This window comes from Balaenoptera musculus, chromosome 11 (assembly GCF_009873245.2).
Source record: "Balaenoptera musculus isolate JJ_BM4_2016_0621 chromosome 11, mBalMus1.pri.v3, whole genome shotgun sequence".
NCBI classification, from domain to species: Eukaryota; Metazoa; Chordata; class Mammalia; order Artiodactyla; family Balaenopteridae; genus Balaenoptera; species Balaenoptera musculus.
Window position 1 is genome coordinate 20,158,150 of NC_045795.1, and position 16,278 is coordinate 20,174,427.

Sequence of the window (16,278 nt, forward strand, 5' to 3'; positions counted from 1 at the left end):
ATCCAAGATAATAAATAGCATTTTTTTTTTAAAAGAGTGATTGAAGTCAGTTCTTTTTATTTGGAACGTGTTTATAATCAACCTATCTTCCCTTTTGTGACCTGCCCTTTTTATCAGGTTGTTTTATACTTATTTGTAGGACTAGCTGTATGACCTCAGTTCAGCATTTTTGGACATCTCCAGCAGTTAATTATAGGAATGAGTCTCTGCCTAGCATGAACTTTATTACTTTGTTCCCTTTGTATAATCCTTTCCAAGTATCCTGTCTTCTTAGAAAAGTTGAAGCTTTTATAAGCACTTGATTTTTCTTTTGTTATCAGGCAAAAGGTTTTACCATTTCATTTAAATATCTCATGATATGTCTTGTTTTTAAAACACATTTTACAAAAAAGTGACTATTGGGGTATCCTCCAGTGCTCACTGAAGGAGGTATTCTTACTTACACTAGATGCTAGGGATATGACAGACTTTGTAAGGCAAGACGAAATCTTGGTAAAAGGAGAACTCACCTGCAAATGTGGCTATTCAGTTTCCATCACTGGGGGTGGAGGGGGGGTGCAGGGCGGGGTGGTCTGTTTGAATCTGCAGTTTGGCCCTTAGAAACTTGCTTCAGTAACCACCCTCTACCCAAACAGTTCTTTGAGTCTTAAAGTTAAGAGCATTATTTTAAGGAAGTGCTTCTTAAAAAGCTGGTATTGTATTAGTATATATCAGCGTGAGTACAGAAGTTCCCCCATATCTGCAGTTTCACTTTCTGTGGTTTCAGTTACCTGTGGTCAACTATGGTTGGAAAATGGAAAAATCCAGAAATAAACAATTCATAAATCTTAAATTTCATGCTGTTCTGAGTAGCGTGATGAAATCTTACACTGTCCTGCCCCTTCCCACCCAGGACTTGAATCATCTCTTCATCCAGCGTTTCCCACCCGTTAGTCATTTAGTAGCCAGCTAGGTTATCAGATCTACTGTTGTGGTATTGCAGTGCTTGTGTTCAAGTAACCCTTATTTTACTTAATAACGGCCCCAAAGCACAAGAGTCATGACATTGGCAATTTGGAAGTGGCAAAGAGAAGTCATAAAGTGCTCCCTTTAAGAGAAAAGGTGAAAGTTCTTGACTTAATAAGGAAAGAAAAAAATTTGTATGCTGAGGATGCTAAGATCTAAGGGAAGAACGAATCTTCTATCTGTGAAATTGTGAAGCAGGAAAAAGAAATTTGTGTGAGTTTTGCTCTTGCACCTCAAATTGCCGAAGTTATGACCACAGAGTGTGATAACTGCTTAATTAAGATGAAAAAGGTATTAAAGGAAATCATCAACAAAGTGAAAAGACAGCCTACTGAATGGGAGAAAATATTTGCAAATGATATGACCGATAAGGAGTTAATATCCAACATATATAAACAGCTCACACAACTCAACATCAAAAAAACAAACAACCTGATTAAAAACTGGGCATAAGACGTGAATAGACATTTTTCCAAAGAGGAAATACAGATGGCAAAAAGGCACATGAAAAGATGCAAAACATCGTTAATCATCAGGGAAATGCAAATCAAAACGAGATACACCTCATACCTGACAGAATGGCTGTCATCAAAAAGAACACAAATAACAGATACTAGCAAGGATGTGGAGAAAAGAGAGAACCCGTGTACATGATTGGTGGGAATGTAAATTGGTGCAACCCCTGTAGAAAACAGTATGGAGGTTTCTCAAAAAAACTAAAAATATAACTACCTTATGATCCAGCAGTTTCAGTCCTGGGTATATATCCTAAAAACCCAAAAACACTAATTTGAAAAGACACATGTACCCCAGTGTTCATAGCAGCACTATTTACATAGCCAAGATATGGAAGCAACCTAAGTATTCACCAACAGATAAATGGATAAAGAAGATGTGGTATGTGTACACACACACACACACACACACACACACGGGAATACTACTCAGCCATAAAAAAGAATGAAAATTTGCCTTTTGCAGCAGCATGGTTGGACTTGGAGGGCATCATGCTAAGTGAAATAAATCAGACAGAGAAAGACAAATACTGTGTGATATCACTTATATGTGCAATCTGAAAAATACAACAAACTAGCAAATATAACAAAAAAGAAACAGACTCACAGATATAGAGAACAAACTAGTGGTTACCAGTGGGGAGGGGGAAGGCGAAGGGGCAATATATGAGTGGGGGATTAAGAGGTACAACTATTAGGGAGAAAATAAGCTACAAGAATATATTGTACAACACAGGAAGGAATATAGCCAATATTTTATAATAATTATAAATGGAGTGTAAACTTTAAAAATCACTATCTTGTCTACCTGTTACTTATATAATATGTACATCAATACTTGAATTAAAAAAAATGGAAAAGGCATTAAATTTACACAGTAAGATGTTTTGAGAGAGACCACATTCACATAAATTTTATTATAGTGTATTGTTATAATTGTTCTATTTTATTATTAGTTAATTGTTGTTAATCTCTTAGTGTGCCTAATTTATAAATTAAACTCTATCACAGGCATGTATGTATAGGAAAAAACAGCATATATAGGGTTCGGTACTATCCGAGGTTTCAGGCTTCCATTGGGGGTCTTAGAATGTTTCCCCACGGCTAAGGGGGGACTGCTGTATATAGTTTACATTATTTAAAATAAAAAAATGGAAGGAATTGGACTCATTATTAAGCAATGTCCAACCTGGTTGTTGCAGATGGTTGTGGAAACTGAGAAGTGCAGCATCTCCTTGAAGATGGCATCACCTGAGGACGTGACCGAGGTGCTGGCGCACATCGGCACCAGCCTGCGGAAGATCTTCCCTGGCTTCTCCCCGGTGTGAGTTCTCCCGCGGGAGGGTGAGGAGAGCAGAGACCTGGTCTCCCGCAAAATGAAAACAGCCTTCCTCTTGCCCCTTCACTTGGTTCCTCTCTCATACTTTCTTCTTCTCTTAAACATTACATGTTACAACCCTCGCTCAAACCTTTGTGTTTATGTCTGAGATTTTCTACATGACTGCTCTTTAGAGAGCTGGAGTGATGAAGGGATTTGGCAATCCTTTAACCTCTACTCCTAAGACTAAAACAGAAGCCTTTTTAATGTAACCTGAGATTTACCCTAGTGTGAATTTTACTCACAGCTATTAGCAGCATGCCAGGAGCTGCATGCTTTGAAAGGAAGGCAGTGAGTATTAATGACGAGTGAGAGTGCTTCATTTTCCTTATTTTTTTCTGTTCAGTAAGGGGAAACTTAAAAAGCCAAAACTGAACATCAAAATTAGCCTCTTTCATTTCCCTCTCACTCTTCTGGAATACACATTAAGGACATGAGTACATTTTGTCTGTACATGGCCTCATATTTTTCTGTCAAGCATTTTAAACCAGGATCCTGTGCTTGGGTAACAGAGTTTGAACACAGGGAATGTGTAGCTTGTTGGAAAGGGGGAGTTAAATTGGCTGAGGTGGAAAGGCAGAGAGATCCTTATGTCAGAAAGCTCCCTAAAATAATAGCGCATATTCAGAATACCTTCCTGATGGAAGGAGATGATACACAGATCGCAGGAAATCCCTGCCGAGGAGGCCATGAAACCTCACATAGAGCACAGACATGAGTAGCTGTGTGCCTTGGTTGGTGGGGGCAGGAGGGGAATTTGGGGGACTGTCGTCCTTTATGGAACATGTCCCTCCACTGCTGCTGCCTGTAAATTAGGAGGCAAAGCAGCAGGAAAACCCGGCCTTCGTGTTTATCGGTTTTATTTTTGGTTTGGATTCTCTCATTTTTTTTTCCTGGAGAAAGTTGTGTACGAAAAGTGTTTTTCTCTTTTATCTTCCATTTAACTTCTTGTTAAAATGTTTAGGCAGCAAATATTAAACCACAAGTCTTAAATAAGCAGCTCCATTTCTAGAGAGGCAGTTACCTCTAGAGAGGTTTCTAAATTCATGACCCTCCACCTCACCCTGATCTTCATTTCTGTCCCCCAGCTGCTTATCAGACATCCCCACAAGGATGTCCCCATGCACCTCACACTTAGTATGTCCCAAACGGAACTTCTTACTGTTTCCCCTAAAACCTCCCTGTATTGGATATTCTATCTCAGTGAGTGGCTTCTTCATTTACGTAGTCTCCCAAGTGAAAAGCTGAGCTGCTTTGATTTCTTGTTCCTTACTTGCCCATCTGATTAGTTGCCAAGCTCTTTTGCTTCTGTCTTAATAGCTCTTTGGTCCTTTGTCTTTCTTCTCACTTGCCCAGTGCAGCATCTTTCTAGCTAGTTTCTCTGTCTCTAGTTCTTGCCCTTCCAACTGATCTTCCGTACTGTCGCCAGAATTATCTTTCCATAATTCACATAGTCTCTATTCCTTGCCTAAGCTCTTTAATGGCTATCCTTCCTGATAAAATCCAAACACGTAGCCTGGCATAGAAAACCACTGCCGTCTTGCCCCATAGTCCAGCCTGTTGTTGAACACATCAGCCTCTTTTATATTTTCATGCCTTTTATATAGGCTCCTAATCCTGACAGACTCCCACTCCAAAAGACTAGCCCAAATATGTGAAGAGTTTCTCATCAGTCAAGAGTTTATTTATGTTTCCATAGAACTTTGCGATTACTGCCTATACTACCACAAAGCACATCGTGTTATAATTGTTTGTTTATACATTTATACATTCAGTGAGTATTTATTGACTTTCTACTATATGCTAGGCAGAGTGCTAAGTGTTGGGGCCCAGCAGTGAATATGGTCCCTGACCACATGGAACTTACATTGGGAAGTTGCATTACTTACACTGGGAAAGAAACCCCCGCAAAAAAGAAAAATGAGAAATTGTGTAAGATCAGGCTGGAAACATAGGCCCTGGTCAGTTTTTATAGAGACTCCTGGTAAAGAGTTTGGAATTTAGTAGCATTCCACTAGGAAGTCACTGTAAGCTTGTAAGTAAGGAAAGACATGGTTCCTTATATATTTTATGGAAATTATTTTTGCTTCTAGATAGAGTGGGTTGTGAAGGGGAAAGAGTAGAAGTAGAAAGCTAATTTGGAAATTATCAAAGCTAAGCTAATTTGAAAGCTAATAGCTAAAGGTAATGCTATTAGAGATAAAGATGAGAGCGACAGTAGATTTATTAAGATTTATTTTGGATATAAGACATGATGATGGATTAGGTAGATAGGTGACAACAGTGAGGAAAGGGAAGAACCAAGGATGGCTCTTAGGTTTCTGGTTTAATAACTTAGTGACTGACACTACTTTTCAGTGAGGTGAAGAGGGCCTAGAGTAGGGTGGGGCAAGTTTTTTTGGGGGAAAAATTACCAACCATTTTGTTGTACGCATGCATAATGTGAAATCTGGGGCATCTAGGTGGGGAAATCAGATAGGCAGTTAGATATGCTTGGAGGAGAGGTCCAAGTCTGGAGATGTTGCAAATGTGAGAGTCATTAGTGTAAAGAGCGTCTTGAATTCATGACTGTTGATAAGATCACCTGGAGAGAGATGTGGACCTAGAAGAGAAAATGTCCCAACGTTTAGAGGTCAAGCAAAAGAGGAAGAACCACAAAGGGAGCTGGGTTACTCTAGTAGAAAACCAGATTTTTTGGTGGATTCCAGTGGGAAAGCAGAGCCTGGGAGAATTTTCTGGAGGAAGGAGTGGGTGATTGCAGAATGCTACTGGGCATTGAATAAGCCGAGGGCAGAGAGGTGTCCAGTGGGCTGGCACCATGAAGGGCACAGACGACCTTGACCAGAGCAGTTCACGTGTTCTGATGGGGAGAGGCAGACTGCCGTGGCTGTAGGATGAACTCAGACGTGAGAATGTGGATGTGGTATGTGTAGAAAACTAAGTAGAGAAGTTTAGCTATGACGGGTATGAGGAATTGCAGGGAACTTCTGTTTGGTACTCAGAATGGGAGATATTAAAGTATATGACTGTAACAAGGGGAATGATCTAGTAGAAAGAGATTGTTGCTGGAGACATTGGTAATAAACCAGCAATATCCTTGAGAAGGTAAGAGGGGTACAGATCACAAGACACACCTGACCTTCCTTCTAGCCTGGGCGCTGCTTGAGCAAAGGCCACATTTCTTTCTTAATCTTTAGTCCCTAGCCCTTGGCACATAGTAGATAGTCACCGAGGTTTTGGATGAGCACATACATTTCGTGCTTCCTCTTTGCCTAGTACATTGTTGGGAGAGGTGCCCTGGGAGTGTATAGAACTTACAAGATGGTAGCTCTGCCCTCAAACCATGGACTCTTGAACTGAAAGTGATTGGGTGTAAGTGGGCGGTGAGTGAGTGGAGGCTGGCTGTGCAGAGGAGATCTACCTGGAAAGGATGGATAGAATTTATAGGAAAGGGTAGGGAAAGGAGAGGCGGTTCAAATGAATATACCAACGTGGAAGACAGTGTAGATTATAATTTAGAAAATGACTGGGCAGAGAATTTAAATAAATGTACTTGACTTCCATTTCGCTTTCTTACCCAACGTGCACAGTTAGCTTGTCAAAATAAACTCTTAATATTTTGTGACTTGCATGTTCTGACTTTACTCGTGAAGTTCCTTAGATTGTACTACATGAGGTTGGCCGGGGAAATGTATAATTCTATTGGTGTTGGTTATTGTGACAAGAGAGTGGAAGAAGGAGGTAATCATACCCTTTCTTCTACGTTCCTAGTAGTCAACGCTGTCAGGAAGGGAAATAGATCCTTTACGTAAATAATATAGAACATGCAAAAGAAAATAGGTCCCCGGTAATGTCATACGACCTACTCATAGTAAGTTGGAGAATATGATACTGTATTTGGAATTCTCAAGCCTTGTTTGAGTCATTTGTCCCATCAAATGTATTACCTGAGCCCATCGTGGGGCCCTTGGGTCCTTAGCCCTCACCTCCTTCCTTACTCAGGTAGAGCCTGATCATCGGGGAAAAGTCTGATGAGCAGATACCAGAAACTGGGTGAATCAGGAGGACAAACACAGCCAGGGCCTCAGTTAACATAATACGTTCTTGAATAACCTAAGGTTGGCTGTATATATTATAAATGAAATGATAACCTGCCAGGACCTGAATTTCTGGTTTTAAATATAATTTTGAAATAACATCCATGATCAAAATCAAATATAGAAAAATAGTATATATATCTATGAAATATAACCAATCCCCTTGACTATAGTCAAGAGAATGCTGGTAGGAAAAAAAAAATGAAGAATTTTAATTAAAATTAAGTTTTTACGCCTAGAATCTTCACCTCCCTGCTACATGTATGTGTTAGGATGTTTCTCTGTCCCTCTCTTCCCTCACAGAGTGCCATTTCCCTGCCCCCCTCCCCTCATTAAATAAGGAAAGTTTATTTTAAAATACAGAGAAAATGTAAAGATTCAAGAAGAAAACTTAAATTTAAAAATCAAATCACCATTAGCATTGTTTTGTCAACGTTCTCATCTTTGCTGTGTGATAGTCACTATCGCTGGAGGCCTCATCTCTAAGGCAGTGATATTGGGAGGAAACTAGGGAAATATTTGTAGCCTAAGTGTTGTTTAATCCGTTTCACAGAGATGTCTGTAATGGCAGTTCCCTTCAGGAAGCTGTTTTGTGTTATGGCCTTTAGCTTTTCTAATACCAAGAACCCTGGCTGTTTTCCAAAACCAAGGTAGATTTTTTTTTTTTAATATTAAATTAAGTCATTAGGGCGAGTTAGAACTAATTTAGAAAATGCTTACTAGAGAACGTAGATGAGTGAAATGTTTCCTGCCATCTAAGAGTTTATTGTCTAAAGGTAGTGTAAGAAAGTTCCACAAACAATATCATGAAGAGAGTGAAACATCCTCAGATTTCAGAGAAGGGAAAGTTCCATGTAACTTGGGATGTCAAGAAAATAATGTTTGATTTGTGTCTGTTTTCCTCTTTGTTTTGAGAGGTGGGCTTTTGTTGGGGGTGAGCTCCAGGGAAAGTTCTGTGGGGGAAATGGCAGAGGTTGGAGGCTGGAGGCAGAGGCGAGGGCAGGTGCAGCTGTAACTTAACTTGCCTTAGGAGGACAGCAGCCAGCCTAAAGCAGTTAGAATTGGGAGCCTGCAGATATCACTGTGAGACAAAGGTAAGGCACACCTGGAGAGGGCCTGAATAAAAGCCTCTGGGATAGGCAGTAGGGAGCTAGTGAAGGCTTTTGAACTTTAGAATGAAATGACAGCTACACTTAAGGGAGAGTCAGTCTTGTAGCACTGATTTATGAACCTGGGGGAAGAGAGCCTCGAGGTGGAACTGGAAGGTGTCAGATTGTCTCGTTACTTTAGGGGGCGAGACTCTTGGCAAATTAATGCACTTCTCAATGCTTCAGTGTCCTCCTCTGTAAAATGGGAATAATGATACTCATGCAGTTTTGTGAGGATTAAATTAACTCGTGCTGACTGCTTAACAAGTGCTCCACAAGTCTTAGCTGTGTAGCCCATTGCTGTTCTTACGCAGAGGCCCTGGAATGAAAGCCTCCACTGTTGGAAAGGAAATGGGTGACATCCGTAGGGAATTTCTTTGATGTTTATGATTTTTTATTATTATTATATGTTTCTATGTAAGTTGGTTGCATTTCTCTACTTTGATTCTTGTTAAATGTGGCTCATAACACCGTTTTAGGTGACAGAACAGTAACCTTCTAACATGATTTTCTTCTAGGCTTTCATCATATTGGATTATTCTTTCACGTATGTGACAATTTGAAAGTTGGCTGGGTATTAGTGTCGGTATGTTAGGACAATGCGTCTTTACTACCATGATAAAAATGGAATTGCAAATCCCTTTTCAAGTCGAAAGCTGGTTAAGTATGAAAAGGTGAGGTTATTATAAGTGAAGAGAAGTGGCAAAATAGAAGTTTATGGTTAAACAACAGAAAGGTGCTTTACAGGCTGCGGCAGTTTCTATACTTTTCTAAAGCAGTAGGTAGCATTGTGTGGTGTGGTTTACGTCAATAAAACATGTCCTCTTCTGGAGACAACTGCCATATGGTATAGGATCAGCACTGCAATTGAATTTTTGATAAACCAATTAATTTACCTGGATTAAAATAATTTGCAGATTTTTTTTCCGTGTCAACAATTTAAGCATGAGATTTGCATAGAGAGCGGGCATGCTTGTCACCGAGTTCACTGTTCTTACCACATAGAACTATTTTCTGAGTCTTGTGTAAATGAAATGCACATAATGTAAATGTAGTTGGTTCAGCTGTATAGTGCCGCCCGTTAGTGAGTGACAGGATGTACATATCTGTTTGCTAGGATTTTGGTTTACCTCTTAGGGCACTTATTCTGACAGCAACTCCTTTGTCTCTCTGTGTCTGACACACACGCGCTCTTTTTGTGTGTGTATGTGTGAGCGGGTGCCCTGTGGTGCATACACAGATGGCTCTTTGCTGTTATTTAGCTACAGGTAGAACTCATGTGGGGTAGATTTTTCTTTTCCTCGTTGTCTCTGTCTAGCATTAGAATACGTAAGAAACAGTTGCCGCCTTCTGGAAGTTTAGTTCTTATGACTTTACCTCTTAGGTAAATAAATGCACTTGTTTCATCTTTAGTTCCTGATACCTGATTTTTTTTCCTTCCTGAAAAAAGAAAGATGAAAACTGTTACAGAAGGGGAGCTACTTGGAAAAGCTCAGACTGATACTTTTGAAGGGTGGTTTGAAGTTTAGGGAAAATACCAGGTGTAGCCTCCTCACAGCAGGGCCCTGTTCACATGGATGTCTACACTAGCCGCTTCCCTCACTCTCCAGATCATTTCCTCCTACTTCTGAGTGTGACTGTCCAGTGCTGTTTTTGGAGTAAAATTAGGCTCTGGTTTCTGAACCTGCCATAAGGATTAGTTTATTTCTCCCTATAATCCTAGACAGCCACCTTCCTATTCTTAATCCTACCAGCTTCCTGCCTTACTTTCTGTCTGTTTTGGACTAGCTCAACTTCATCCTGTGTGTTATTGAAACAACATGCCCTACAGTTCAGCTGAAATAAAGCAAGAATTTTAGAAGAGAAATGTGATCTCAGATGAAGTCAGACATAAATCCAGCTTGGTGTGTCCAAGGTTTACTTAATTCATCTGTGGAAATGCATCTGCTTCCAACCACTCTGCTCCTTCTTTACATAATATCCGGCTTCGCTGTCTTGTAGCCAGAAAATAGTGCCACTGCAATACCAGAATGATGGTATTGAACCGCGATGAACCATGCCGAATTGCCAGATTCTGTAATATCACTTTCATTATGAACATCTTCTTTAACCCACAGTTGTCCCCAAATTAAGAACTTTTAGAATAATGAGAGTTAATCATATGTGTGTTCAGGTAAAATAGAGAAAAATCATGCTGCATTTGTAGATGTCATGCATTTACACAAGAATTTGAAAGGATCACTGATATTTGACATCAATTGGTGATACCTGCTTATGCTTCAGTCAAAAAAATTATAAAGAAGTAGAAGTATTTTTCAGTGCTAGCAGAATGCTTGTATTTAAATGCTTGGGTATGTATTTGAAGTTTTTTCTAGGAGTAGAACAGGCCAACCAGGCAACTTGTCAGGCTCTAGCACATTTTATCTGGAATATTCATCCAATCAGAAAGTGGAAATAATTGGGACCATTCTCTTCTAATACTCTACAAGGTGACTGAAATTCATAAGGATGAGCATTATACACATAGCCAAAGCGCTTTAAATCATTAAAGAAAGATTAAAATGATGTTCAGTATGACTTAGTATGTTTATTTCACCACTTTGCACCCCGGGCCTGTCATGGTCCTGGGTGATTTCGACCTGCCAGCAGCCTCCCTCACAGCCCCTGACCTCTTCCCCTCCACCCCGCTTCACGCTTGAGGGCTAGACCTTGTCATCTCCTGGAACGGCTTCTCCTGGGGTGAAATCATCATTTAGTCATCTCTCTCGGACCACAGCCTCTAGTCTTTCACTTTCTCTCCCTTGGCGGTACCCGTACTTGGACTTCTGGCGGGGCCTCCAGGCCACGGTTCGCTTGGCTTTCCCCTTCTTTCCATCTCCTTCCTGCCTTCCCTTCCTCTCCTGACCGCCAAGCCCCGTGGTGTCCATCACTTCAGTGGGGCTCTGTCAGTATCCTCCACTCCTTCTGTCCCCACTGCTTTTCTGGCTCGCCTGCCTGGAAAGCCTGCATCCCTGCAGCAAGCCAACTGCCCTTTCTCCGCACACATTTGGGCTGCTGGGAGCTGCAGGAGAAGATCACACAGCTGTTCAGCTTGGTGCCACCAACAATTCATGACCTTCACTCTCACTGGGCTCTTAACAGTCCCGGGAAGTTCTTTTTAATTTCTCAAGCTATTTTATCTCTTTATTTCCCAAGTTTGCCGCAGGCTTATCCCCCACCCCTGTAGATGTTTGTTTACAGTGCTATCTGATCATCTCATACTCCCTGTGTAGCCTTTCTGTGGCTCCTCGTTGCCCTGAGAATAAAATCCCAACCCCTTCCTTTGACCTCTGAGGCTCACTGTGACCTGGTTCCCACTTAGCTCCTAGATTCCTCTGTCATCCCCTCCCTACTACACGTTATTTGCTAACTGATTTGAACTGTGTTCAGTCTCTGGAAAGCACAGGCTCCCTAGGAGGTGTAGTCCAGGGGAAGAGAGAGTAAAAGGGACAGCTCTTCCAATATGAAATGCCCAGTTTCTTGATGGACATTTGTGCTGTTTGTACTATGGAAGGACAGAAGAGGAGATTTGTACTTTAATTCCTTGAAAATTAGTAATTTATATTTAGTGTACACATAATCTAATAAATTATTATTAGATAAATTAGATAATTTATTAAGTGCAACACACCATTTTCTAACTATTGTAATAAAATCTAATGTTGTGAAAGAACTAAACACGGAGAATATTTATATTGTTAGATACCTTTAGCTACAAATGGGCGTTAAATAAAGGGCTTTATTATTAAGTTCCTATAGCTCTCCAGCTCCTGGTACTCAAAAAATGAAATTATATTTACCAAAATTGAAGTGATACCCATCTTTTTTTTTTTTTTTTTTGGCTGCGTCGGGTCTTAGTTGCGGCACACGGGATCTTCGTTGAGGCATGCGGGATCTTTTGTTGCAGCGCCTGGGCTTCTCTCTAGTTGTGGTGTGCGGGTTCCAGAGCACATGGGCTCTGTAGTTTGCGGCACGCGGGCTCTCTAGTTGAGGTGTGTGAGCTCAGTAGTTGCGGCGCACAGGCTTAGTTGCCCCGCGGCATGTGGGATCTTAGTTCCCCGACCAGGGATGGAAGCCGCATCCCCTGCATTGGAAGGCGGATTCTTTACCACTGGACCACCAGGGAAGTCTGGAAACCCATCATTGTTTAAAAAAAAAAAAAAAAAAAAATGGTGTATCACAAAATAGATTTCTGAGTGCACTTCAGAAAACTTGATTTTTGAAATGTGTCATTGTTTTTGTTGATCTTACAGGAGAATCATGAAAAAAGTCTGCGTGGAGCCATCTGAGCGACTGGCCAGTCTCCAGGCTCTGTGGGACAGCCAGACTGTGGCCGAGCAGGGCCCCTGTGGTGAGCATGCATTTTAAAACCAAAAAATAAATGGCTGGATGGCTGCCGTTTTGCCAGGAAGCTAAGTCTATTCCTAGTGTGCTACCGTAAAGGTACAATTACTTTTAAGGTGTAATTAGCACTGCACAGACTTTAGATTGGTGGACAAACATCCTATATTTAAGCTATATTGCATCCTGCTATGTACTTACTGTAGAACAGGGGGGAGAATCTTTGCTGTTTTCCCAAAAGGAGAGAATAATCAGCATTGTCAACATTGGCCATATTTAAGCTTTTAAATTTTAACTTAAAAAACATTTAGTCGAAAACCTGTCACATTTCTATTGTATAATTCAGGTGGATTTTCTCAGATGTATGCCTGTGTTTGTGACTGGCTTGGATTTTCATACAGGGAAGAAGTACAATGGGTAAGTGTATCTGTATGCATGCACACACACTTTCTCACACACACACACCTGGAGAATATTCCAGTATTTGACTGGCTTATTTCGCTCTCTCTCTCTTTTTCCCCCCACCATTCATTGCTTGCTTAAAATCTTCCTTCCTCAGATTACATAAAAATCTGCCTGTGTCATTGTCTGATTCTCTTTGCATCTCTCTTGCTTCCCTGATCCTCTATGGGGACTGTTTATATGACTGAATTATGTTTCAAATAGGATGTGGATACAATTTATCTGACACAAGACACCAGGGAATTGAATTTACAAGACTTCAGTCATCTTGACCACAGGTAAGCTTCTTTCTTTCCTTTCTTTCACTTCTGATTTTGCTTTCAGAGCTGCCCTTGTCTGTCGGTACTTACAGGTGTACATTATCTCCAGAGAATCCTTTTTTTATAAGGGGAATCAGGAGAACCTAAGAATCTCTGGATTTTGCCTTTTAAGTAAGAGTTTCCAGTGTGTTTATCACTACGACTAGTTTGGGATGGTGGTGCGTGAGTATACCTCAAGTCCAGGATTTACACTTATAAACTGTGGAAACAATTTAATTCTTAGGTTCTTATGCCAGCCCACAAATCTATTTAATCTACCCTGTATATAAAATACAGTATTATTTTGTCTAATTGCCATTTAGAACATTTTTCTATAAGGGAACTTTATGCTAAAATCCTAACAAATGACTTTGAGTTTACAATTCCTTTATTGGGGATGGCTAGGGTTTATATGCATATATTGGTGGAAATCAGTTTGCCAATATCTACCTTATGATAGTGATAATAAAACGATGAAACCTGTTACAAGTTATTTGAGAGACTTCTAGGTTTTAAGATGTCGACTTTACTATATTTAGGGCTGTGGCTTGTGTGATCAGGCCCCGGAGAAGAAACTTCATTCCGTTCCCCTTCTCTCTGTAAGAGCAGACCTAGCAAAGTGATTCTGATCCCTGACAAAGCTGAGCGTTGGAACTCCCCTGTCACCCCACTCCCCCTGCCCCTGGCAAGTCTTTCTAGTCATCTATCCCGGCCTATCTCCTCAACCCTGGAGATACTGCTACTTCGTTTAGGTGGGCAGATATGATAGCTCCATCGCAGTGAATCCCAGCTTGAGAAATCTTTTCTCTCTGTTTGGAATGCAGAGAGAGAAATCTGAGATTCCAGCTGTACCTTTCATGCCATTTGGACGATTGGAATTGTAAAGAGGAGAGGATGGTTGCCTCTTTTTAGCACCAGCATCTTGCCCCCAAAATACCTTGTCAAATTATTTTTCCACTTACCTGGAAGGGAGTCCAGAATTGTAGCAGAGTCCCCAAAGAGTTCTCGCCAACTGAACTGAGCAAAGAAAAAGTGTGCTGAATGGATATGGCCTCTGTGCACAGCCTGGGTCTACGGTGGACGGTGAAGCAGGCTCAGCTGTGTCTGTAGATGTGGCTAAAGCCTAAAGCCCCCAGTTCTCAAGCTCAGATTTGATTCCTTTCTGTGGAACAGGCAGTTTTCTCTTGCTTAGAGCCGTTCTCCCTCTTCCTATATTTGAGGGAAAGTCATACTCCCTCCTTAGGCAAGATGTTTCCTGTGTAGCTCATGAAAAAGTGAACTGAGAAACATAAAGGGGAGATATTTTATTTTGTAAATATTTTTCAATAAAAACAGAAAATTGTATGTAGAATAAGATAGGAGTAGGTAGGCCTACAGTATCCAGTCTTGATGTTTTTGGTCCCAGGATCTCTTTATATTCTTAAAAATTGTTGCATTGTTTATGTGGGTTTTATCTTTTGGCATTTATCATATTGGAAATTAAAACTAAAATAAAAAGTTTATTAAGTCCTTTAAAAATAATGTTAGTAAACCTATTGCATGGTAACATAGATATCATTTTTATAAAAAATAACTATTTTCCAAAACAAAAATCAGTCAGCAAGAAAAGTGGCATCAGTTTACCTATTTGGCAGATCACCTTTTTTTTTTTTTAACATCTTTATTAGAGTACAATTGCTTTACAATAGTGTGTCAGTTTCTGCTTTATAACAAAGTGAATCAGTTATACATATACATATGTCCCCATATCTCTTCCTTCTTGCATCTCCCTTCCTCCCACCCTCCCTATCCCACCCCTCTAGGTGGTCACAAAGCACCGAGCTGATCTCCCTGTGCTATGCGGCTGCTTCCCACTAGCTATCTATTTTGGTAGTATATATATGTCCAGGCCACTCTCTCACTTTGTCCCAGCTTACCCTTCCCCCTCCCCGTATCCTCAAGTCTATTCTCCAGTAGGTCTGCATCTTTATTCCCATCTTGCCCCTAGGTTCTTCTGACCATTTTCTTTTTTTTAGATTCCATATATATGTGTTAGTATACGGTATTTGTTTTTCTCTTTCTGACTTGCTTCACTCTGTATGACAGTCTCTAGGTCCATCCACCTCACTACAAATAACTCAGTTTCGTTCCTTTTTATGGTTGAGTAATATTCCATTGTATATATGTGCCATATCTTCTTTATCCATTCATCTGTTGATGGACACTTAGGTTGCTTCCATGTCCTGGCTATTGTAAATAGAGCTGCAGTGAACATTTTGGTACATGACACTTTTTGACCTATGGTTTTCTCAGGGTATATGCCCAGTAGTGGGATTGCTGGGTCGTATGGTAGTTCTATTTTTAGTTTTTTAAGGAACCTCCATACTGTTCTCCATAGTGGCTGTATCAGTTTTCCCACCAACAGTGCAAGAGGGTTCCCTTTTCTCCACACCCTCTCCAGCATTTATTGTTTGTAGATTTTTTGATGATGGCCATTCTGACCGGTGTGAGATGATATCTAATTGTAGTTTTGATTTCCATTTCTCTAATGATTAGTGATGTTGAGCATTCTTTCATGTGTTTGTTGGCAATCTGTATATCTTCTTTGGAGAAATGTCTATTTAGGTCTTCTGCCCATTTTTGGATTGGGTTGTTTGTTTTTTTGATATTGAGCTGCATGAGTTGCTTGTATGTTTTGGAGATTAATCCTTTGTCAGTTGCTTCATTAGCAAATATTTTCTCCCATTCTGAGGGTTGTCTTTTGGTCTTGTTTATGGTTTCCTTTGCTGTGCAAAAGATTTTAAGTTTCATTAGGTCCCATTTGTTTATTTGTGTTTTTATTTCCGTTTCTCTAGGAGGTGGGTCAAAAAGGATCTTGCTGTGATTTATGTCATACAGTGTTCTGCCTATGTTTTCCTCTAAGAGTTTGATAGTGTCTGGCCTTACATTTAGGTCTTTAATCCATTTTGAGTTTATTTTTGTGTATGCTATAAGGAGTGTTCTAATTTCATTCTT

At 40.3% G+C, this 16,278-nt stretch overlaps 1 protein-coding gene across 10 annotated transcripts in view; it reads left to right on the plus strand.

Annotated features, from left to right (window-relative positions):
* The window catches only part of CARMIL1 (capping protein regulator and myosin 1 linker 1), a 316,540-nt gene that overhangs the window by 132,361 nt on the left and 167,901 nt on the right, over positions 1–16,278 (plus strand). For all 10 annotated transcript variants that reach the window (XM_036868161.1, XM_036868162.1, XM_036868160.1 and 7 more), the window contains 4 exons: positions 2,723–2,844; positions 12,436–12,533; positions 12,870–12,940; positions 13,190–13,263. In XM_036868161.1, the coding sequence (XP_036724056.1) occupies positions 2,723–2,844; positions 12,436–12,533; positions 12,870–12,940; positions 13,190–13,263 (365 nt within the window). The remainder of the gene's footprint in view (positions 1–2,722; positions 2,845–12,435; positions 12,534–12,869; positions 12,941–13,189; positions 13,264–16,278) is intronic.